The sequence below is a fragment of the Oryzias latipes genome, chromosome 8 (genome assembly GCF_053564925.1).
Source record: "Oryzias latipes strain Hd-rR chromosome 8, Olatipes_Hd-rR_3.1".
NCBI classification, from domain to species: domain Eukaryota; kingdom Metazoa; phylum Chordata; class Actinopteri; order Beloniformes; family Adrianichthyidae; genus Oryzias; species Oryzias latipes.
The window spans coordinates 16,611,841-16,634,651 of NC_136244.1; the positions used below are offsets into that span (position 1 = coordinate 16,611,841).

General features: G+C 40.4%; 1 protein-coding gene across 1 annotated transcript; it reads left to right on the forward strand.

The window, feature by feature from the left end:
- Positions 1–768: 768 nt before the first annotated feature.
- On the forward strand, positions 769–22,811 carry dnaaf5 (dynein axonemal assembly factor 5). Its single transcript, XM_011478184.2, has 13 exons — positions 769–1,380; positions 1,815–1,999; positions 2,144–2,268; positions 2,421–2,539; positions 4,145–4,377; positions 4,481–4,705; positions 10,010–10,153; positions 11,440–11,605; positions 14,463–14,610; positions 17,469–17,619; positions 18,672–18,828; positions 19,719–19,910; positions 22,496–22,811. Exons 1-13 carry the CDS (start codon positions 843–845, stop codon positions 22,648–22,650), a joined length of 2,538 nt encoding a protein of 845 aa, XP_011476486.1. The 5' UTR covers positions 769–842; the 3' UTR covers positions 22,651–22,811.

Sequence of the window (22,811 nt, forward strand, 5' to 3'; positions counted from 1 at the left end):
TTTATGCAGTTGTTGAGCTATATTTAAAAATTTGAGAGCATTCCGTTTATAACCATATATCTCTGCTTCAGACGCAGTCTGAATTAATGAGCCTCAAAGGCAATGTACTATTTTAAAAACATTAATCTTTGGCTGTTTGATAACTGATTATATTGTTGATTCATGTAGTCGGATGCTTACTGTTTGTCTTTTTTGGGGGGGGACTAGTAAGAAGTTATATTTAATCAAATTAATTAGCCAATGTATTCAAATTGAAAGAAATTCTTAGAAAGGTTGGAAAAGTTATTGCTGATTTTGTCCAACTTTTAGATAAAATATTAATAATAAAAGTACACCTAGCATGATATCTTATTAGGCCTACTATATACCTCAATATTAGAAAACAAGAGTCCTTGAACCAAATGACACTTGCAAGTAATACAGATTCTCAAAAAGACAAACACAATGTTTTTGACTGTTTGTTTTCTCATAACTTGTTTTATTTAGCTTGCTAATATCTTTCTTTTTTCTTTTTCCATTTTAAGGGGTTAATTTTATTATATATTACAGGTTAAAAAATAGTTTTTGGGTAGTATCTTACAATTCTAGGTTATAACGTTTATGAGACATGATCCTATTTTCATGACGTAACTCTTTTTTTTAAACAGCTTCTGTTTTTGTAGAAAATTCTGACAACTTTTCCTAATGAGTTTGTTCTAAAAAGTCGACAGGCAGACCCAATATCTGCGTGTTAGTGTTTGTGACGAGCAAACAATAAAGCTTTGGCATTTTTGAATACGTCGCTACCGTAAAGCGGCCCTTTGTTTGTCGTGCAGCGTCAGGTTACCATAACGACAGTCAAGATGGCAGCAACAGCAGGTGGAGAGGAGCACGTTTCCTCGGAAGTTTTAAGAGGACTTGCCCATCATTTAAACTGCCTAAACGAGGACAACAAAGCGACAAGAAAGAGAGCTATCGAGTTCATAAAGAAAGAGACGGTGGACAAAGGACTTTCCAGCGGCGTCCTCCAGGAAATATTCTCAGCCCTTCTCAAACCTCTTCTCAAATGTCTTTCAGACCCAATGGAAAGATGCAGGGAAACTGCTATTTCAGTCATAACAGAGTTTATTCGTTGTGTTCCCAAACCCGAGGAGTTCCTGCCGTATTTAATGCCGTGTCTGGCTCAGCGGTTTGGTGAGAACGAGATTCTAGAACCGGCGGAAGAGCTTCGTTTGTCGGCCGTGGATCTGTTGAGTCTGACCGTGGAGGTTTGCGGAAAACATTTGGCGCCTTATGTGAGCGAAATGATCAGAATTTTACAGAGAACTATCGTCGACCCCTTCCCGGATGTTAAAAGAGAAAGCTGCAGATGCACCGTCAAACTTGCGCAGACTGTTCCAGGTTTGTAAAAGGGTCTCATTGATTGGCTAGAAAGTCTGTTGCCATGGTTTCGATGTACACAGTCACGTCGGCATTAATACAGCTGTTATAGCTGCAGTTCTTTTTATTTTATAGAAATCCATCTTTTAAAATGAAAAGCATCTAACTATTTAATCACTTTAATTCACAAGAAAGAAACCTTGAGGGAAAAAAATAACCAATGAAAAGTAATATCACATTTCCAAAAGTTGTTTATTTATTCAAATAATCAGAAATGTTGTGTAGGACATGTATGAGAGCTGTAAGATAGTGGTGAGTTTTGTGCTGTTGGTGTGATGGAGGAGGTTAAGGTGGAGGCATCTTGTTTGCTGTGTGTTGATTAAAAGCAGAGAAGAAAATGTCTAGTACTGAAAATGATGGCCATAAACAAAAAATGATTTTCTTTCTCCTTTCAGAGCATTTTCACATGCAAGCTGACAGTCTTGTCAAGCCTCTCATGATGACGATAACTCATCAGCACTCACGGGTGCGGGTGGCAGTCATCGAAGCCACTGGGTCGGTCATTCAACACGGGAGTGGAAGAAACATGGATGACGTTCTCCCACACCTGAGTCAGAGATTTTTGGATGATTCACCACAGGTTAATTTTGTCTCCTTCTTTTAGGATCTTCTCTGGTATGTTTCTTTTTTCTTTTTTTTTTTCTAAAGCCTTTGTTGTAGGAGTGTGTATAGACAGAGTTTTCTTCAATAGAACAAATGTTTAAAGGTCCCTTTTTTGGTACAGGTGAGAAAAGCTGTGACTGCCGTGGTTGGGAATTGGCTGTTGCACCTGAGAGACAGATACTCTTATTTTCACAAACTGATTCCTCTCCTGCTGAGCAACACCACTGATGAAATCCCAGAAATAAGGTCAAAAACTTCCCTTTCATTTGTTGCTCTCTTAAAGAATTAATTTAAGTAACTCCATATAAAGTGTGTGGCTTTTTATTTTCCAAATCAGTTACAAATAAGGGATGGATAAAGATCATTTAAAAGGATTTTTTTTTTCTTTTTTACTCCAGACTTCTAGCAGCCGATTTATGGAAACGAGCAGGAACACAGTGGGAGAAGGAAAATGAGGAGGACATAAAAGACAAGATGGACTTTCTTCTCGCTCCTCCAGCACACTACCCACCAGGAGGTCAGCTACTGGAGAAGTTTCTTCATAAATTTGGCATAGTTTAATGCATAACATAATAATGTTAAACTTAAAGAAAATAGCTATTGTAAAATGGTTCTTGATCCACCGCATCTTTTGTCATCAAACCACTCTAGATATGAAGACAAGAACAAACATTCTCTTTAGACCGAGTATTATTTCGTGTTTTGAGGATTATTTAGCTTGACCTCTTATTTAGTTGATGTACTAATCAGTTTTTTCCCCAAAATATGGTTTTGCTTAGATGTATGACATGGAAGAGAAGCTGTGTTATCTGGAGGAGCTGGTTGGGATAATTTTGGATAAAATAAATAGATTGTACCTCTGCCTCCACATCTCCTCAGACATGAAGGTGGGGGGAGAGGAGGATGCTTGTGCTCTGAGTCCAAACTTAGTTCTGGAAAAGCAATAGATAATGGACGTACGAGATGCATGGTTGGCCCAACTTGATTTTACACTTTTTTTTATCTCAATTGTGCAGGTAAAACAAGATCATCATCTCCTTTTCTATTTGCATCCATGCATCTATCTCCTCTTCCCGCTTAGTCCTGTGCAGGGTCACTGAGGTTGATGGAGCTTATCCCAAATACTTAAGGGCAAAGGCCTTGGACACTGGACAATTTGGCAGTCCATACACAAACAAGCACACTTATTTTTAAGAGTTTTAATTAGAGTCACTTATGAACTTATAAAACATTTTTTTGGGCTCCCATGCCAGAGTTTCCAGAACTTCACATGGAAAGGACAAAGCAGGGATTTGGGATTCTTTCCTGCTGTGAGGCGACAGGGTTTGCCACCCCACCACCTCACAGCCCTGCAGCCAGACCCTTTCCATTTCCATGAATTATTTTAACACAGTTTGCAACCACAAACAGTGAAGGGAGAGGATGACTTGATGCTTTAGCCCACAGCTGAGCTCAAAATTTGCAGTGGCATAAGGATGCCACTGTAAAAAGACATTTTTATGCTTGTTTTGTTGACAGCATTAAACAAAACTCTGTCAAAGTAAAAAAGAAATCCAGATTATTAAACAGCAAACAGCACAGTTGTTACAAGCCAAACTGTCCATTATATTTAAAATTGTTTATAATTCACAAGTGAAATAGAAACACAAAAAATTGGTGACAAGAAAATAAAAACTCAATTAAAACATCACTAATTTCTTCACAAACCCATCCCAACGGGATGTGTAACTTCTATTCTTATTTTGCATTTAATCAAAGTTGCTAGCCTGCCAAAAAAAGGCAAAAAACAATCACCAAAAACCAGTTTAGTCTTTGGACATTAAAGGAAAGAAAGAAGAGCGTCTCCTGTCTTGCCTTCGTAAATCTGCCAGCCCTCCCAAAGTGTAGGAGGTCACTGCAAGACAGAGGGAGACCACCAGAAATGCTCTTGTTTGGTCTTGCTGTAGCATGCTTCTCTGATTTATCTCTGGTCCTTCTTTTCTGAGGAAAGAAAGGGATGTACAATCGAATCAACAATTTGAGAAAACACAAGCTTTTACAAACCCCTAAAGGGCAATTATTTAGAGCAAGATATGTCTCGATTTTTTTATTTCATTGTTACATTTGTTGTTTTGTCTTCCAGTGGATCGTCCAGTTTTGGGCTGCAGAGAATTGGTTGTAAGAAACCTCGGGAGGCTGATCCCAGCTATCACCCATGATCTGACTGACTGGCTGGTGCCGACGCGCATCAGGACCTCCCAGCTTCTCTCTGTGCTGCTGCTGCATGCTGAGGACCACAGCACTCAGCATCTGCAGCCCCTGCTAGAGACCCTCTACCGCACTTGTACAGAGACAGAAAAGGAGGTGGTCAAAAACGTGGGTCTATAAGAAACTTGTATCACTTTATTGTTTCCATTCAATAATCAAAATGAGAAAAAAAATGGACAAATCATCTCCTTCATCTCTTTGTCTCTGCCAGTGCCTGGCAGCTGCAAAACTGATAGGGACTTTTGTTCCTCCGCCCGTCTTCCTCAAGCTGTTGCTGGACCGTGTTAACACCCCACACTCTTCCGCTTGCTCCTGGGCCCCCTTAATGGTTCTGGCTGCAGTTCTGCAAGGCTGCTCCAAACCACTCCTCAAGCCACACCTCCAGCAGATTGCCGACACTTTGGTCCAGCCCAGCGTCTGCCAGGAATACCAGCAGGTCAGTGGGGTTGGCTGGGCTTTAGATGTAGTTGACCTGTTTTTAACTTCTTTACCTGAGAATGAGTGTTCTTCCAGTAACCTTGTTTAACTCATTCACACCAACTACAAACACATCTTCCTGTGAACTCTGCATCAGTGTCGTCGGGAAGTCTGGTGTGACACAGAGTGAAACACCGTTTTTATTCTCTTAGCCTTAATTTTTGCACCTTTAACTTCCTGCCTGGATTCTTGGGTACAGGAATAGATTTAATGATAAAATGACTTTCAAAGGGGCTTTAGCTGAACACTCTTTAATAACACCACTGTACACGAGGGATTCAGTGAGGTCACTTCTCCGAAATGCCATCTCTGGTAGAAAAACAAAGCATTTGTTTTTCAAATCTAGGGTTTCAAGTCTTTGATCAAACCAGTTCTGTTTGTTCAATATCGCATTTCACTCTTTTTTAAATAGCAGACAAAATCATTAGAATACCATCAACATTTTTCTGCAAATAAGTTTCCCAGCAGAGTTTGTTTTTTTCACGCATGTTATCTAACTGAGATCTATTTTCTGGTAAAACTGACTCACCTACACCCATGACCTCACCCTCGCAGACGAGCCTACAGGAATGTTCCCCGAGATAAAAATAACAAAAATCCAACAATCACACGTCACCCCTGCAATTGCCACCCTGACCCCTCAGAGTAGTCAACAGTTTGGTTTGTGTGTGTTCTTTTTTTTTTTTAGGCAGGCAAACTGCAGTTCAGTCCGGTCGTGAATAAGAGCCGTGAAATTTCAAAGCCTGCCTGGTAGGGATCAGTAACAAATGAGGAAATCGGCCTCTTGTCGCCGGCCTTCGGGGTCATCCAGACAGAAAATTAACAGGACGACGCGGTTACATGCTGTCGCACAGATGCAGACAGACCTCTGCTTCCTCTTTGCCCGTTTCTCCATCCATCTTCCTCTGTTATCCCATCTCGCTCACTGTTTTGAAGAGGAAAGCGTGGGGCATTGTCACGCTAAGCTCATCCAGACCAACCACCTGCAGCAGTCTTTGCCAATAGGAATAATTCATCATCATGTGTGTCTGTAAAAAGCCCCAAAGCGATGGATCTGCTGCTGTTTTTAATGTTTGATTTGCTGGAGATCCAAACTGGTTTCAGAATACTTCCATTCAGCTTGAAATCAAAACATAGAACAAAAAAAGATCTAATATTTGAGTTAAATTGGTAATTTTAAGGTTATAAAGAAGCAGGGAAACTGTAAGTCACATCAGGTGATCCTGAAGAAACATAACCTCTCCTCTTCCAAACTCTGTTTTCTTTTCTGTTTTATTTCAAGAGAAAACGACAGCGCACAAAAATAAATGACAGATGCTCAACCCGAATTAAAAATAACAGTCATGAAATGAAAGTTAGGTCCTGAGCCTGAGAGATATAAAAAGCAAACTCAGTGGTTCCAAAAAGCCACTAATTTCTGAGGTCTTCTTATAAATCACACCAGGGCTCCTTTAAAGGGGTATTCCTCACAGATTAACAAAGCACTAACCATGGCATTCTTTCCACCGCTTACTGTCTTTGTTTAAAGTTAGCATGGCAACAAGAGCATCACAAGAGCATAACTGCAGTGCGAGAGTTAAACGGTCAGATAATTGGCATTTTTTTACAGTCAGGTTTAATAACTGTAGACATGCTGTCTTTGGAAAAAAATTGGCCACACAGGCTGCAAAAAACACTTCCAGACTTATTGCATTTCCCACCTGGATGCCCATCATTTGCCCTGAATGAAACCTAAACAGGCCATTAAAGATACTAAAGTCATTCAATGTTTTTTTCTGAAAATTAAGGCTTTAAATGGTGATTACATTTTTTCCCCTGTTGTTTAGAAGAAAAATACTGTCTTAACAGCCAAATATATACCTATAAAAGGGGAGCACATTTTTATTTTAGTAAAAAGCTGTGTTCACCTTTGCATGAACACAGTAGTCAACATGTGGAACTGTCTAACTGGTCAGCGCAGAATTATCCTACAGAGTAAAGATTAAAAAGGGGGTTAAACCTAGGTGGGGCGGTTGGGGGCTTGTCTTGGAGCAGAGTAAAAATGGGAAAAGGTAGATTTCTGCATTTGTGCCTGAAAAGGAGTCAAAAAGGGAAAAAAGAGAATACATTTAAAAGTACATTTTGGCTCAGTCCATTTAGACTGAAGGTGGTGTCAGAACTGAATGATTGGGTGAGATAGACAGATGTGACATGCCTTTATTGTCACTGTCCACTTGGACAATGAAATTGGAGTATTCACCATTCCAGCAAAAAGAAATCTAACAAGTATAATATAAAACATGTCATTGTGCAAATATAGGAAAGGAAATGTGCAAATATATAAAATGTCTGTAATAATGTGTAGAGTGACATGTACAGGTATAAGCATGTCAGATGTGCAAAAACAGCATGGAAGTGGGGAAGTGTTGACAGGTTTACACAGGATAAATATTTAAATCAGCAGGTATACATGTGCATATATACATATACATATATATAAACATATGCATTGGCATGTGCCGTGGCAAATTTGATCTGAGCATTCTGGAGTTGAGCATGGCTATTGCCTTCGGAAAGAAGCTATTTTCAGGTCTGTTTGTTTTAGTTCTGATGCCTCTGTAGCGCCTCCCAGAGGGCAACTAGTCGAACAAGTCTGAGCCAGGGTGTGATCTGTCCTTGATGATGGTTTGAGCCCTACTGAGGCAGCGTGCGCAGTGGATGTCAGTCAGGGTGGGGAGAGTAGCCTCCAATAATCTTCTGAGCTGTCTCTACGATTCTCTGCAGCCTCTCCTTATCCGCAATGGTGCAGCTGGCAAACCATATTGTTATGCAGTATGTGAGCAGGCTCTCGCTGGATGAGTGGTATAAGGCCAGCAGGAGGTTGGTGCTGATTTTGTTCTTCCTCAGGACCCGCAGGAAGTGCAGACGCTGCTGAACCTTTTTGATGATAGTTGTGATGTTGGATGTCCAAGACAGGCCGGCAGCGATAAGGCAGCCCAGGAACCTGAACATGTGGACCCTCTCTACATGCTCCCCATTGATATGGAGGGGGGGCTGGGTCGGTGGGCTGGGTCATGCTTCCTGAAGTCAATGAAGATCTCCCTGGTTTTCCTGGTGTTTTGAGTAAGATTGTTCTCTGAGGGCCAGGTTGTCAGCTTCAGGACCTCCTCTCTGTAGGCAGAATCATCACCTCTGGGGATGAGTCCAACCACTGTGGTGTCGTCGGCAAACTTGATGAAGCGGTTATTTTTGTGGGCTGGACTGCAGTCATAAGTGTAGAGGCAGTACAGCAGGGGACTTAGCACACATCCCTGTGGGGAGCCGATGCTCAGTGTTTGGGTGGAGGAGAGGTGGCCAAGTCTTACAGTCTGTGTTTGAGAGGAAGTTATAATCCCCCATATAAATCTAAAATGCTACTTAAGTTCCATTGATTGTTATAAACATGATAAAAATGGACTTAATTGGCAAGAAATTAGAACAGCTGAATCCTTGAGAAACCCCACTTTTTCAATTAGCATAATAAAAAAGAAAGACTTTACCTGCATGTAAAGGGGCTGTGTTTGTTTTCTTGTTGCCATAGTAACATCAGTTGGGTTAACTCCCCATTGGAGAGGAGTCTATGGCCTGGAAGAGCTATTTAAAGAGGAGCTTGGTGGGCGTAAGTGATGTATGAAGCAGTGGACCGATGCACACACCGTGTAATGAGGCCCCTGGAGCGTGCCTCCTCCAATAAAACCAGGTGTATGCGCCCAGCTCCAGGTGTCCTCCTAGTCGTTAATTTTTCCTCTTTCTACTGCTGTACTCCAATTCTGTTTTCTGTGCAAGCACCAGAAGACGCTTTTTTTTTTTTTTTAGCTGTGCACTTCAAAAATCCTGCAAATGCTTTTTTACTCCAACAGTGGGTAACAGTTGGGAGTGATCGGGCACCCCCAACCTAAAAACTTTTAATATATGAAAGCAAGGTGGAGTTAGAATAAAAATATGTGGTTTACGAGTAAGTCTGTACGTGTGTGGCTGGTGTGCCTCTCATGGCTGAAACACTCTCTGCTGGACTAAAGCAAACACCTGCAGGGCTTTCACAGCACAAGCACACACCCTTTTACTCTCAAACACACTTACAAGCTGTCCACCCCTCCCTCAGTGACACCCCCCCACACACACAAGTTTCTAATGACAGACTCCCTGAAAACAGGAAAAGAGCTCTTGGGTCCCAGTGATGGCATGGAAATTATCCTGAGCTGGGTTTTTGTCGAAACTTGACCTCACCACAACACAAGTGAGAACAATCACACTCTGTCATGTTCGCATATGGAATGCAGAATTACACTCCTAGTTGCTAAACATATTCTTTAAAAAAATAAAAGAAACACCTGTTTTATTTTTTAGTTTTTATCTGACCTTACCGGCTAGAACAGGAATAGGCCTGCACAATAAATTGCAAATTTATCGTTATCGTCAAGCTGCGCAAAACGTGTAACGCAAAAGTCGGTGAAAATTGGAATAAATGGTTACTTTAAATGTGCTAAAACAATCTTATGACAGCTTGAAGTATTTAAGGAATCCAATAAATCCCTTTATACATTTGACCAATCAGATGGAGCCCTTTTATGCTAGATGTTTGCCTCCTTTGTAGACGAGGGTCATTTGGAGTATAATTTAAAATATGTTGACTCTTATTTAAGTGAAACTGTTGCAGGGAAATGAAAATGATGTTTTGGGTTGTTTTGCTATTTATAGTTATATCGTCATCGCAATATTGATCACTAATATTGCAAGTTTTCCTCATATCGGCTCGCATTCAAATTTCTATAAGCTTGCAGGCTTCTGTCATAAAATTGATGTGGCTTCCACCACTTTCTAAGAACTGTGTGTACTTTTTTTTTGAATATGTATCACTTTATATGAACCTAGATTTAATGACAAACGTTTTGTTTTTGTTTTTTTCCTGGACAGACTTTTTCTTTTCATTTCATTTCTGGTGTGCAAATCAGAAATGCACAGTAATGTTGTTAAAATGTCTTTAGATATATTTCTATTCTATGTGAAATAATTGAAAAATATTTCATAGCAATTAAATGTAATTGAATATATAATTTGCATTTAATGTTAAAGAGTGTAGACCGATTGTTTGCCCCTCACGCATTTCACCCCACCAAATCTAGCCCTCTTTGCAAAACGTTTGGACACCCCTGGGCTAGACTATTATGTGTAATATTTCTTGCCAGTACTCGACCAAACAGTTGTCCTCATAATTTTTAATGGTTTTACCCTTCCTCCTTCTCAGGTTGTGTACTTGCAGCAGTTGCTGACGTGTGTGGATGTGCTGCTGCGTCAGTGCGAGTCCGACTGTGGCGCAGTCAGCCTGCAGCTGCTGCAGGTGCTGATCAGCATCCAGAGCCTCTCTGCAGAGCCGCAGCTGATTGCAAAGGTGAGGAAAGTTAAGAACTTCATGTTCAAACCCACATCTCTCTTTACCTGAATGGCGATTTTAAAAAAGTGGCTCATGTCCTTCTCGCTTTGCTTTTTTTCCTCTTCTTTTACTAGAAAGGTGAGCAGGTTTTATGGCACAAAAACTATTCAAGGAATGTAAAAATCTGTACTCTATTTTAAAGTGGGCATGGCCAGCTGTATAATTACCCACTTAGCCATGGAAGCTCAAATTGCAGCCTTGGAGCGAAACTTTTAAATCCAACCTTAGGTGAAAACGAGGATGGTGAAAGATGGAAAAAGAAGTTAAGTAGACAGACAGGCTTGGATGAAAACAGATGGGCAGAGATTAGCGGTTTTTCCTGGTTGGTTTGTGACATCACCCAAGCTTGTTTTACTTTCACGAAAAGCTTCCCAGCTGGCAAAACCAGATCCCGCTCGGGCGGTCAGCCTGCAAATCCGAGGGGCAAACCATCGCAGTGACAAAGTAAGGCGATGGTGTCTGAGGTCAGCCTGTCACCCCGCTTCTTGTATCCCTCACAGGCTGATGACAGGGAGAGGAGCGGGAAGGAAGTGGCACAGATGCTGAGCAGATACCACATCGGCCACCAGCGTGAATGTGTGTGTTTACGTCTGCCTGCATCTGTGTGTGTGCGCTCACACAAGGAGCAATATTAGAGAAGATGGGAAGGAATGAATAAAAGAAAAATAAGGGAGGGTGAGAATAACCTCGGGCATTCCTGGACTTGGAGGAAAAGCAGAAATTGTTTTCCCAGAATAAAGGGCATGCCTTTCCCATCAATGGACAACTCAGGGGTGTACAGCTTTCTTCTTAAGGGGCTAAACACTGACTCAGACATCTCCGACTCTTTTTTTTTTTTTTTGTCCCTAAGGGACGAAGAGGAGAACCGAAATGCCCTAAAGGTCACTTCCCCTGACCCTAAAAACTTAACTAATTATTTACTGTGCTTTTTTTTCTCTCTCTCTCTCTCATCTTTCCCTTTTCCCTCTCAGCTCAGTTTTTATTGATGTGAATTTTTGTCTGTCTGTTCACATCTCTGTCAATGTTTCTAACAGTTCCTGTCTGAGTGTTTGTTCAAGTGGTTTTACATGTGAGCCTTCTCCCAGCTTTGTTGTTCTTTCCATGGTTTACATCGAGTTTCATGCTTCTCATGCGAGCGTGACCTTAAGGAACCTCAAATACCCCAATAAGAGCTCAACTTGAAACTGAAAATCCAGCATTGGATATTTCATTTTCATTAAACTCTTACACTTGGCTGTCCTCAGGCCTTGGAGAGCGCACACTTTCTGGGTAAAGTGCAGGACCTGGACTTGATGGAGCTCTATAGACAGCACATGGGACAGCTGCTGGACTGGTTGTTTGCCTCCGTCAGTAGTTGGTCTAGTTATTCTCCACAGAGACTCCAGCTTCACATCATTGTCACACAATCGGGTGAGTCATTAAGCATGCAAACTTTAGATTCATAAAACACTTAAATATTAGATAAAAACACCTGATTAGTTTTATTCTTGAAGTACAAGGAAGTCTCCAGCTGTTACAGCTTTTTTTTCTTCTGTTTTTTGGAAAAGTTAATAAAATGACCTCAAAAATGACATCAGAAACATAAAAATTTATTTACAAGAGGTTGTTCAGCTTTAGTTTTTTCTATTTTCAAAGCCGTTCTGTTGTTATGTTACAATTGTAATAGCTTAAAGACCTGCTCCAAGCATCTTTTGACCCATTTTTAAAATTGTTCCCAGTGGGCTTTTCATTATGATTTTTTTGTTTTGTTCAAAATATGCCTCGGAAAAGCCCACTCTCACTTCCCATCATCCATCTGTTTATATGCTCTCCTGCTAGCTTACATCCCCTTACACCCCCAATCTAACATTACCGGTCCAACAAAAATGCCGAGCAATTTCGGAGATATCCAACCGTACAGTTTAGAGTCAGATGCCATCTCGGACGAGGAAATCGGAGACGTTCATGGATCTATTTGTCTACAAGTGGATGCATCTGAATGGAGTGGAGCAGGGAGCTTGTGACCTGCTGTTGTAGCTTCTAAATCACAACTACAAGCTTTTTCCAATGACATCTTTTGTTGGCATCTGATTCACAATGATTTGAATAAAGACACTTGGAGCTACATTTTCTTAATATACCGTATGTCTTTCATTTTGAGAAAAATGCATTTATTTGGTCCTAAAAGATAAATAGCAAGTCCCCTAGCAAATAAAAAGAAGTTTCTTTTTTTTTTGTTTGTTTAAGAAAAGAGACTGTTCCCAAACCCCTATTTTTATATTTGACTTCTGCATTTCGTAGCTACAGTAGATAAAAAGACAGCAAAATACCAGAAAAATGTATATATACCGGTATATATAATCCTGTTACTCTTAGACTCTTCCAGTTCAGTTTTTACCAAACAGAGGTGTTTGTGTAATGCCAAAAATAGCCTAGCTAAGAATAAAAGGATTACATCAATGCTTAGCTAAGATACTGTCCTGGCACACCTCGAAGGCAGCAAGCATCAGTGGAGGAGAACTGACTTAAGCAGGAAAATGCCTCAATGAAGCAGAAACGACCAGCAGAGCGACCAGCAACCTTTTTAGATTTTTGTTCCAAGTAGATGAAAAGTAGAAGAAAAGAAAACTTGTTACCAGGAAGCAGAGAAGCAGATGCAACTGCCTAAACTGATGTTGTAGCTTGTCTGTCTCTCAAACCAGAAGTTAGAAATAAACATAACTGATGTTGGTGCACTCAAGTATAGACTTTTAGAATTTTTTGTAAAATTTCAAATTGTTTTGTTGATATTTTGTGTGTGTTGTCCACAGGAGGTTAAAAGGCTGGGTTCTGTTCTTCTCTTCCTTTAATACGGAGCAATGCTTTGTCCTCTCCACCTCCTCTCTGCTATGCGCTTTCATCTCCGTCTCAGTCTGCCTCCGTCTCCACTCTGTCTAGTTGCCACAGTGCCTCTAATCCGCGCACTCACAGTTCTGACTGACCGGTCCGATCTAACGCCACACAAGGACCTGCAGGCTGCTCGCCACATCAAACGGCAGAAAAGCTGCCTGCTGTTGACCTTCTCCTGGACCCGAGGCCACTCTCTCGCTTTTTAACACAACCCAAGGACATCAAAACAGAAAGAGTGCAGGCACCATTTGAGGGCTGCATGACTCAGCGATTTCAGCCCAGTTCAGAGCAATTGTCGGTAGTTGATGTGACAACTGAGAATTGTTTGTTCTTGCTTGTTCATCAGCTCTTCACACGCTCCACCAAAATGTATTTTTACACCGGAAGAATTATTGCTCTCCTGTGTCTGTCTCAGTCTTTTGTTCTGCGTTATCTGATGTAGTCTGACAGTTATCCTCCACTTCTTACAGTAAGTGTGGGAATGTTGGTCAAGGTCAGTCTACGATTCATTTGTTGGTTTTCTTATATTTGATTCCTACGGAGGAAAGCCCCTCTGTCTTTTTTTTTGTTTTTCTGGCTCACATCCTCAGTCGGTGTCAGGCTTTCCTCTGTCTCCTCTCTGTAACAATCGAGTCCAAACGGGGCACAGACACTTATCACAGCTTAAACACACTCTGCCTGCTATATTTAGCTGTGTAAACATGTAGGCAGACTGGTGCTGGGTGAAGTGTGCGGGTATGAAAGGAACTGGAAGTATTTACACTCCGAGTTTCTCACTTTCCTGTAAAGGGTAGAAACACTTAGTCACACGATGTGAAACTGTCTCACTGCTTCTGAAGTCTGGGGAATTATAATAATACATGTGAGATTCCCAAAATGGCAAGAAAATGTAGCTTTTAGTGAGACTTTTAGTGAGACTTTTCCAAATGTTGATGGACTCTACCTTCTCTAATTCTGATTACAATAAAGCCAGCTTAGATTGGTGGATCAAAACATAATTGGCGATATCTAACTTTTTTGACAAGGCATTGTTAAAAGCAAAATTTAAAACTCCTTTTTCCACGGCTGCACCCAAAGCAAACAGCAGTCCAGCTGCAATTTCCTGTCCTTGAAATGTGTTTTGTGGACTCGTTTTATGTTTTTGGCTCCAAGCACAGATATGTTTTTGCACAGGTGTGCAAAGAGGGACAATTCAATGAAAGATTAATATCCAGTTGGAACATTTAAAAAATGTTTGTGAAAAATGTTTTTTGGAAATTCTGCCTTTTAACTGCTAAGAAAGAAGCAGCACGAATGTGTTTTTAACTATTTTTATTATAAAACCAGTGCGTGCAAAATGGATGGATAAGTCATAAAAAGGTAACAATTGTGCTAAAATAATATTTCTTTTGTGCTTTAGGTCCAGTTATCGGAGAGTTTTTGAACCAGCTGATGCCTATTGTCAACAGCTGCCTCCAGCCAGACAGAGACAAAGAAATGAGGATGAGCATTTTCACAATGCTGGCCAAACTGCTGCTGGATGGAAGCAACACTCTGGATTCACAGGGGTGAGTGGGACACACACGTCTGTGTGGGAAACTAGGAGACGGTGGAAACATTGGATAAAAAGGAAACAAATACGTTTTTAGTCACAGAAAAACAAGACATAGGATTAAAGAAATGTATCAATAAACTTTTATGAGTTATAGAATCATAATTTTGTACATGAAAAATATTTTTTACTAGAATTTCTTAAGTGGGGCTTCATAACCATATCAATTATATCCTCATTTTTTCTTTTCTAAACCAATAATTGGAAATATTAAAAAATGAATAAAAAGTTTTTTGGCTGAAAAAATACTATAATTTGCTTAAAAGGAAAATAATTTATGGATTTGATGAATCAATACCATTCAAAATATTACCAACTTAATCTTAAGTTGTTTAAAAATAATCATGCATAATATTACAGAAGGAATAAGAGATGTCAAGTTTGGCTGATTGAAGCTGTTTTAAGATGACACTAGTGATTTTAGGGAAGTCTCATCTTCCCTTGGGAAGTTGACAGTCCTCTTTTTTGTGAACAGTTATTGAATGGCGAAGTAGGCAGAGCTTCAGGAATGCTTGACACATGTTTGAGGAGCCCCACCGGCCAGCTGTGCAGCCTCTGTTTGCTTTGAATGCTTAAAATTCAAGGCCTTTTCTTGGGTCCCTATGATCACAGCAGCTGCTCCTATCAATCAGTTTGACAAACTCCAACTGTGTGGTTGCCGTGGATACGGCTGCATATTGGGTAACTAGCTTTAACCTAGCTGCCAAAAGGTTGAGGTATTTCCTTTGGTAAATATGAGGAAAGGATATTTAAAATAAAACTATCTGTGACAATGGAAACTCATAAACAACAGGAAATGTTTTTAGGATGGAATATTTTGCCACCTTTTGCCAAAAGAATTTGAAAATCAGCTTTTTTTCCCCCCATAAATAACTGCATCAAACAAAAGACGCCTGTCTCTGCGCCGCTCTCTGCTCCCTTTCCAGAGATATATCTGTTACAGAGCCACAAAAAACGCAGAAACCACGCTGTACCCTCAGAAGGTTTCAAACAACAGCTGTGTGGTCTGCCATCATTTTCCTTCATCAACCTTCCATTCAGAATTTATGTCTCAATCTTTATTTGACTGCTTTTAGGCCACACACACCATATATCATTAAGAAGACAATGATAGTCATAGAGAAAAACCTCGCTTCTTTGTTGTAAATCCAAAATGACATAATGACTCCTTTTCTAAAGAACAAGCTGAAAGGGAAAGGCTCCTTTCATCCACTCAAGTTCCTTTTTTTATGTGGATTTTTGTGCTGTAATTAAAAAAGATGGATTTGAAATCTAAGAGGTACAAATGAAAGTTTATACTTCATCCTGCATGTGAAAGACTCAAATCTCATGCAACTATAAAGATAAAAAGCAAGCTTTCAAGGTTGTATGGACAGCCTAATTTGAAGTTTGAAGATTTACTGCTCTTAGATACACTAACATGAAACAAGGCTGAATGAAACTGAAAAAGAACTTTCTTTTTTAGGCCATTTACAGTTTATAGACTGAGAATTTTTAAAGACATGTGATCTGTAAAGAAATGTAATTAAAGCCCCAAATCAAAAAAACGTTATTTAAAGTGCGATTTTGAGTGTTTTTACTCATTTTTTATATAAGCTCTTAAAAAGTACAGACTCTACTAATTAGAGATGCAAATTCTCGATTTCTCAAAAACATGCTTCATAGGTTAATTGGCAACTCTAAATTGTCCATAGGTGTGAATGTGAGAGTGCATGGGTGTGTGATTGTGGACGTTCTACCCTGCGACAGACTGGCGACCTGTCCAGGGCATCCCCTGCCTACGCCCAAGTAGCCGGGATAGGCTCTGGCAGCCCCGTGACCCCGAAAGGGACAAAGCGGTACAGAAAATGAATGAATGAATGAAATTCTCGATTTAAAAAAAATTGATACATTTTTTAAAAAACAGACTGATATGAGATCCCGTTTTGGAAAAAGATTTGGAATAGTTGTTGGTTAGGTACTATAGTAAGGCATGGAGGTGGAAGTATCATGGTGTGGGTGCAAAAGGTACCTGATGTGTTAATATTTATTTAGTATTGCATCCGTTAAGTTACATTTTTCTAATTCACTTAATTTTTATTAGTTACTTCTCTTTTTTTTATAACAAAGCTTTTTTTTAAAGTTGTAATTTAATACAGTGACTTTCAAAAAAAAAGATATCATTTAAAATGAATTCTATATGTCCAAACATTGAAATTTCTTGCATTGTTCTTGAAAAAAGTTTTGTTTTATGTTCAAATGATTTGTATGAATAAGTGCAGACAACTTTTATGATCAGCCTCGCCATCTGCCAAAGAGTCCCAGTCAAAGGCTCCGACCCACAACGGATGTCTTTGATTGAAAAAATGAGAAGAGCATTGTAGCGTGCTTTTGTTGAACACATTAAAGGCTTGTTTTTTGTTTTTTTTTCATAAAAGCACCATAAATGTGTGACGTTCAACATTTTAAAGTTGGTGTTTCAAACACCTGTTTCCTGCTTAAAACAGACAGCAGGCTCAAACACCTGCAAACACATACTGAAGGCATGTTGCCTGTTCAACATGGAAACAAGTCCTTCCACCCTTCTCATGGCATCGCTCATGAGGAGATGTCAACACCTGTCAAACTGATGCAGCTGAGCCAACTTAGTACCCAGCAGTGAAACACAGGCTCCCCCTACAGGCACTGAAATGTTATAGCAGACTCAGAAGAAATGCCCTACTACAAAAGAGGGAGTGAGTGCTTTTTTAATCACAACCAATTTAAACAAAAGTGTGCGTACATTTCAATTAAAGTCTACTTTAAAACAGTTCTCTCTTTTTTGTATCATTCTAGGCGTTTCCGCGATGAAGCAGAATCATTTCTTTGCAACATCCTGCTTCCTAACCTGGTGTGGAAAGCAGGACGCACCGCTGGCGCCCTGCGCACCTCAGCCCTAAGCTGTCTGTTGGCTCTACTGCATGGAGGCGCCATCACACCTGGACAGGTATATCAGAGGACTCTTCAAAAATGCAGTTAAAAAAATAGTTTTTTGTCTGCAGATGCTACTAAAATAAAGATCTCATACCTGTCTATAAAGTACTTTTATAGATTCCCGTGTCAAGAAAAAGATGCGGCATTGCATTCCTGAAACCATTACATACTCTGTTTGGTTCATCCTTCATCAGAAAAAAAAAGGCATCCCACTTGACTATTTAGGAAAATATACTGCTCTCCATCTTTCAGTCTTCAGGCTCAGAAAGTTGGCCGCTGCAGGTAGCAGGTGTACGCTGGGGCAGCCAGGCTCACATACCTTTTTGTCCCCGGGGTACAATGCCGCCACTGTTCTGGGCCTTTGTTAAATGTAGGAACAGTCACCCCAACACGGCCTTGCACCTGCCTGTCAGAGCATGTGCTGAGTTACAGTGTCCGTGCTCACCAGACGCGCGCACGTTGCTTGTGCGTTTCTTCTAGACGCACGTCCTTAACTGTAGAGCAGCGCGAACATCTCAGGGGGGGCCGCCAGGTGTGCACGATCAAACTGTTTAACGACAACCAAATGAGGCGGCGCTGTTTCATCACTCCGGGCCGGGAGGACAACAGGCAACATGTGCTGGAGATGTGCAGAAGGTCGTGTTTTCCAGGCATAAAACAGCTTTTCATTTCAGAAGGACATTGTTTCCTCTCCGCTCCCTGTGAAAACAATTAGTAGCTCCAGTTACATTCAGAGCATTGTCACTGATGTAATGCTGGATAACATGTCTGCCAAGTTTTTCCTCCTCTTCCCACACTCTGTGCGTTTTATTGTTTCCCTCATGTGGTTTTGATCACAAACACACAGAGGTTTTAGCCATCACCTCTTAGGCTCACCTTGTTTGTCCATTACCTGTTTTCTATCCAGCAGTGTGAGTGAAACATCAGCCATCACTGGAATTAAAGCTGTTTAAACCCAGCTTTTGCTCTTTTTTTTACTTCAAAAACTCCCAAAAAAACTAAAAGAATCTTTCATTCTTCAACAAATAATTTCATTCGAATAAATCTGCATTTCTCTGAATGCAGCTGCTGTGCCTGGAGGAGAAGCTGAGTCCTCATGTGCTGTCGTCCCTGGAGGAAGATTCTCAGATGGGAAGGCTTATGGCCTGTCGCTCTCTGTCTGCGATGCTGAAGCTGATAGGACGCAGCATGCGGCAGGACACTCTAAACCGGATATATCCTGGTAAGTTAAAAAGAGACGATCTCACTACCACACCGCGTTCCACATTATTGTGAAAGGGATATTATTCTGTTTTTTCTAAATGGTCGATGCAAATGACAGTCAGGATATTTTTTTAAGACTTTAACTGTTTGAGTATGAATGAAATGTTATCATGCAAACCTCCCAATCATGTGTTTTTTTCATAATTTAAATGCATTTAAATCCAAATTAGAGGTAATTATAAGTATCCAAAGATACTTTAAATGGAAATGGTCATCTGTTGAAGTCATTTTTACTGAAATTCCAATGGAAAACATCTTAATAGGTTAAGTTACATTTTAACTTAGACCCTTCATTTTGTAGCAGCTGCACAATTCTTGCATCCATTGAACTTTGGAAAGTTTTGCTGGAATTTCTGTGCAGGATGTCAGAATAGCCTCCCAGAGCTGCTGTTGGGATGTGTGGGTGTGGCCTCCCACCCTCACAGATGTTTTGATGAGGATGCTCCAAATGTTCTCAGTAACCACACCGTGAATTTCTCTCCTTTAATGTCCATAGCAGCCAATGATGCAGAGGTATTCCTTGCAGCATGAGAGGGTGCGTTGTCATCCATGAACATGATTCCGTTTGTCTTCTTGTTCTATGGAAGAAAATGGTCAGTCAGAAACTCCACCTAATTTTCAGAGGTCATTTTCACTCCTGCAGGGACCCTGAAAGGGCTGAACTGTTTCCTCCCTACAAATCAAAACCACCAGCAGCATAAAATATCTGTTTGCTGCTTTGTGATGACATTTGCTGCTCTCCTACCCTGAAGTGTTTGTCTGGCAGAAACCTTCCTCATTCTGCCTTTATCGACACAAACTTGTGTGTGCTGTAAAGGCAGTTAAGAAAGTGCCTTTTTGTTTCTGCAGAGCTCCTAAAGCGTCTGGATGACAGCAACGCTGAGGTGCGTGCTGCGGCTCTGCATGGCGTGGGGCTCTGGTTTTCCAGCCTGACCAAAGACTACAGCCCTGAAGTGTGCGCCCCTCATCTCCAGCTCCTCTTTCAGCAGCTGCTGCTGCACCTGGATGACCCCAACCCTGCAGTTCAGGACCAAGTGCTCGGTGAGACAGGGCGGGGTGTTGAGAATTGGAGCTGGTGTGAGGAAAACGTCTTATTTAAACCCGCTTTATTTGCCTGAAATGGGTTTTTTTATGTGATTATCTTTCCCGTTTGATTTTAACCTGCATCTAGGGAAGTCGGCACACTTGGGGATGAGAGGAATTTGGGGTGACCTCAGTCAAAACACAAGATTACTTCCACTGGCATGCTCCCAAGAAATCCGCTCCTCTATTATTTCAAAGCTTCCCTTTATCCTTCTTTTCCACTCAATTTATCACTGAAAGGACCGTGAACAGTTTCCCCTGCCAAACTGTTAAAGTCCACTAAGGGGAGGGCTGCTTCATGGGGTTCAAGAGGGAAATCCAAGATCCAGATAACCCACCTGAGAGGGTTCACAGGTTAATCTGTGAGTCCTGATATCTGCCCGGCTCCATCTATCCTTTTGCGTACCAACAGTGTGGACAGATTGAGGCGTGTGTGGCCTGAGTCTGCCTCTCCGCTCTGGATCCGCCGGCAGCCGTCTCCTCTAATGAGAAACCCATGAGCCACCCCCCCCCCTTTTACCACATCTTCACATCTGTCTTCAGACTCATCCCACTTAATCCCTCCATCTTTTATCTGTCAGTCTCTCCTCCTCGTGTCTTGCCCTCTGTTTTCTCTGCAGCCACATAGCTGTGCTTTTTTACTGCCGGAAAGTCTTAGTCTCTGTTTTTTTCCCTGAAGTGTGTAACTCATCTCCTCTGGACTTTCACTCTGTCCTGCTCATCGTGAATTTTACCCCGTCCTCAGTTTTGACAGACCCCAGGTGAGCGCTATTGGATGAACCGAGTGGCTGCGCTTCATTCATCCTCTGTCTTTAGAAAATAAATAAATAAATATTCTAATCCCAACATATAAAAAAAAAAGCTAAACTTAACCTAAAAATATATTTTATCTTGTTTTCAGTCTTTTATTGTTCTTTAATTTCTGGGGGAAAAAATGTCTTTCTAAGCTTAAAAATCTAGAAAACAGCAGTTATGTTTCACCCTCCCTTCTTCCTCCTTCCTCTCTTATCTTGATCACAACACAAAGGTTTCATTTTAACTATTAAAACTGCAAAAAGGATGTACATTTAAAACTACATTTTTAGTCAAAAACCTTCAACAAGACTTATTTCAGTCCCAGATGACAATCATTAACCGAACAAATCTATCGTGGTTAGAAAGTAGAGCTATTTTTGTCCTTTTTTCAGAGAAAACAATGCAAAAACAAACTTATGTCAAACATTTGTAACAGTCTTGTGTAATGTGATCGTCTTAGAAGGATTTAAGAAACAAGTTAAAAAATGAAATAAAAAATAAACTATCACAAATATTTTTCTTTTGGTTCAGTTAAGGAACTTTGCTTCTTTTTATATTGTCTTAGTGTTATTCACAGCTACTAAAAGTTGAATTACTAATTGTTTTAATGAAACAGGAAAAGCATAAGATATGACATTCTTTATTTTTTATATTCTTTAATTCAAGACTTGTAGTCATATTTCATTAAAAACAGGAAAAAAATGAAAATTCTGTTTCTGCGAATTTAATGAATTTTTCTTTTCTTTTAAATAAAAAATGTGGTTACAAATGTCCTTGACGTCAGCTGTCTTATTGTTCTATCAATACTCATTTCATAAAGAAATATATTTAATTATAGATTTTAAGACTACTTTAAAACAAAAACATAAGTGTTGTTCCTAAATTCTGATCAATGCTGATGTTGTAAAGTGATATTTAATTTTTAAAGGATCAAAAGTAAAATCTGTGACTGCAAATAAAAAAAAGGGACGAATATTTTAAATAGAAGAGCATGTGCAAAAGATCAATCCTCAGAAAGTCTGAAAAGAGAGGATTTCCCATTTTATGACTGATCTGAAATATCTGACAGCATCCTCGATTGCATCACTGTGTTGAAGCATCCTTTGTTGCCTCTCTTCTCTCGTTCCGGTCTCATGTCTGTAATAGTTTAGTCCATTCTTGTGGTTCTTGCATTTCAAACACGTCTTTGATGTGGTTCAGTGTCTGCAGCGCAGTGATGGACAGCTCTGCCGTCGCCTCTCCCTCCGCCCTTCTCATTTCCCCCTTTAGTGCTCACTTCTCACGGGCCATCCTTGTTTTCTTTTTATTCATGTCTGACACGCTGCATCTATCCATCCGTCCCAGCTAACCCCCTTGTCCTCAGGACAGGGCATGCTGTAAGGGGTTATTAGCAGGATAACTGATCTTGACTGATTACCTGTCTCCACGGTGACGGCAGTTCCAAATGTTAGGAATTTAATATTCGCCTGAAAATCAGTACATGATGAGGGAAGGAAGCAGATGAGCTGTGTCTTACTGTTCCCCATGAAGAAAAGTGAATGACAATAGACTTTAAAGGGTGTTTGAGCGCCATCTGCTGGATTCCTCACTCACATCTACAGTTGGTAATTGGAAACTTTTTACATTAATTTTTAATGAAAAATATGTATTTTTGACCCACATTTATTATTTCCCTCTTCTCTATTGTTTTTGGAATGTTCGTAACATCTCTTTGTGCTCTGTCTTCTTTTTCCTTATTGTGTGCTCAGAAATCCTAAAAAAGGCCAGTGTGGTCCATCCTGTGCTTCTGAAGAGGGAGGCTGAGGCTGTGAAGGACAAACACCGCAGTCCTGTGTACTGCGAGCAGCTGCTTCAACACATCAGCTCACTTTCTGCAGAGACCACAGCACCTGGTTCAGAGTAACACCAGAGACGAGACACACAGAGGATGGAGATTCACAGCCAAACCCTCATGGAGGAATTTTAGAACCATTTTCCTAAACATTCATGCAACTTTCTACTCTCATTCTGTTGTTAAACTGGTTCCAATGTTTGATTTTAATAAAAAGGTTTTTTGGATTGTGA

Bases quoted from the DNA above. Each gene is read 5' to 3' on its own strand.
- dnaaf5 (XM_011478184.2), top strand. From the start codon at position 843: ATGGCAGCAACAGCAGGTGGAGAGGAGCACGTTTCCTCGGAAGTTTTA. The intron at 2,000-2,143 runs GTTAATTTTGTC...TTTTTGGTACAG, and splicing joins TTTTGGATGATTCACCACAG to GTGAGAAAAGCTGTGACTGC. The intron at 19,911-22,495 runs GTGAGACAGGGC...TTGTGTGCTCAG, and splicing joins AGTTCAGGACCAAGTGCTCG to AAATCCTAAAAAAGGCCAGT.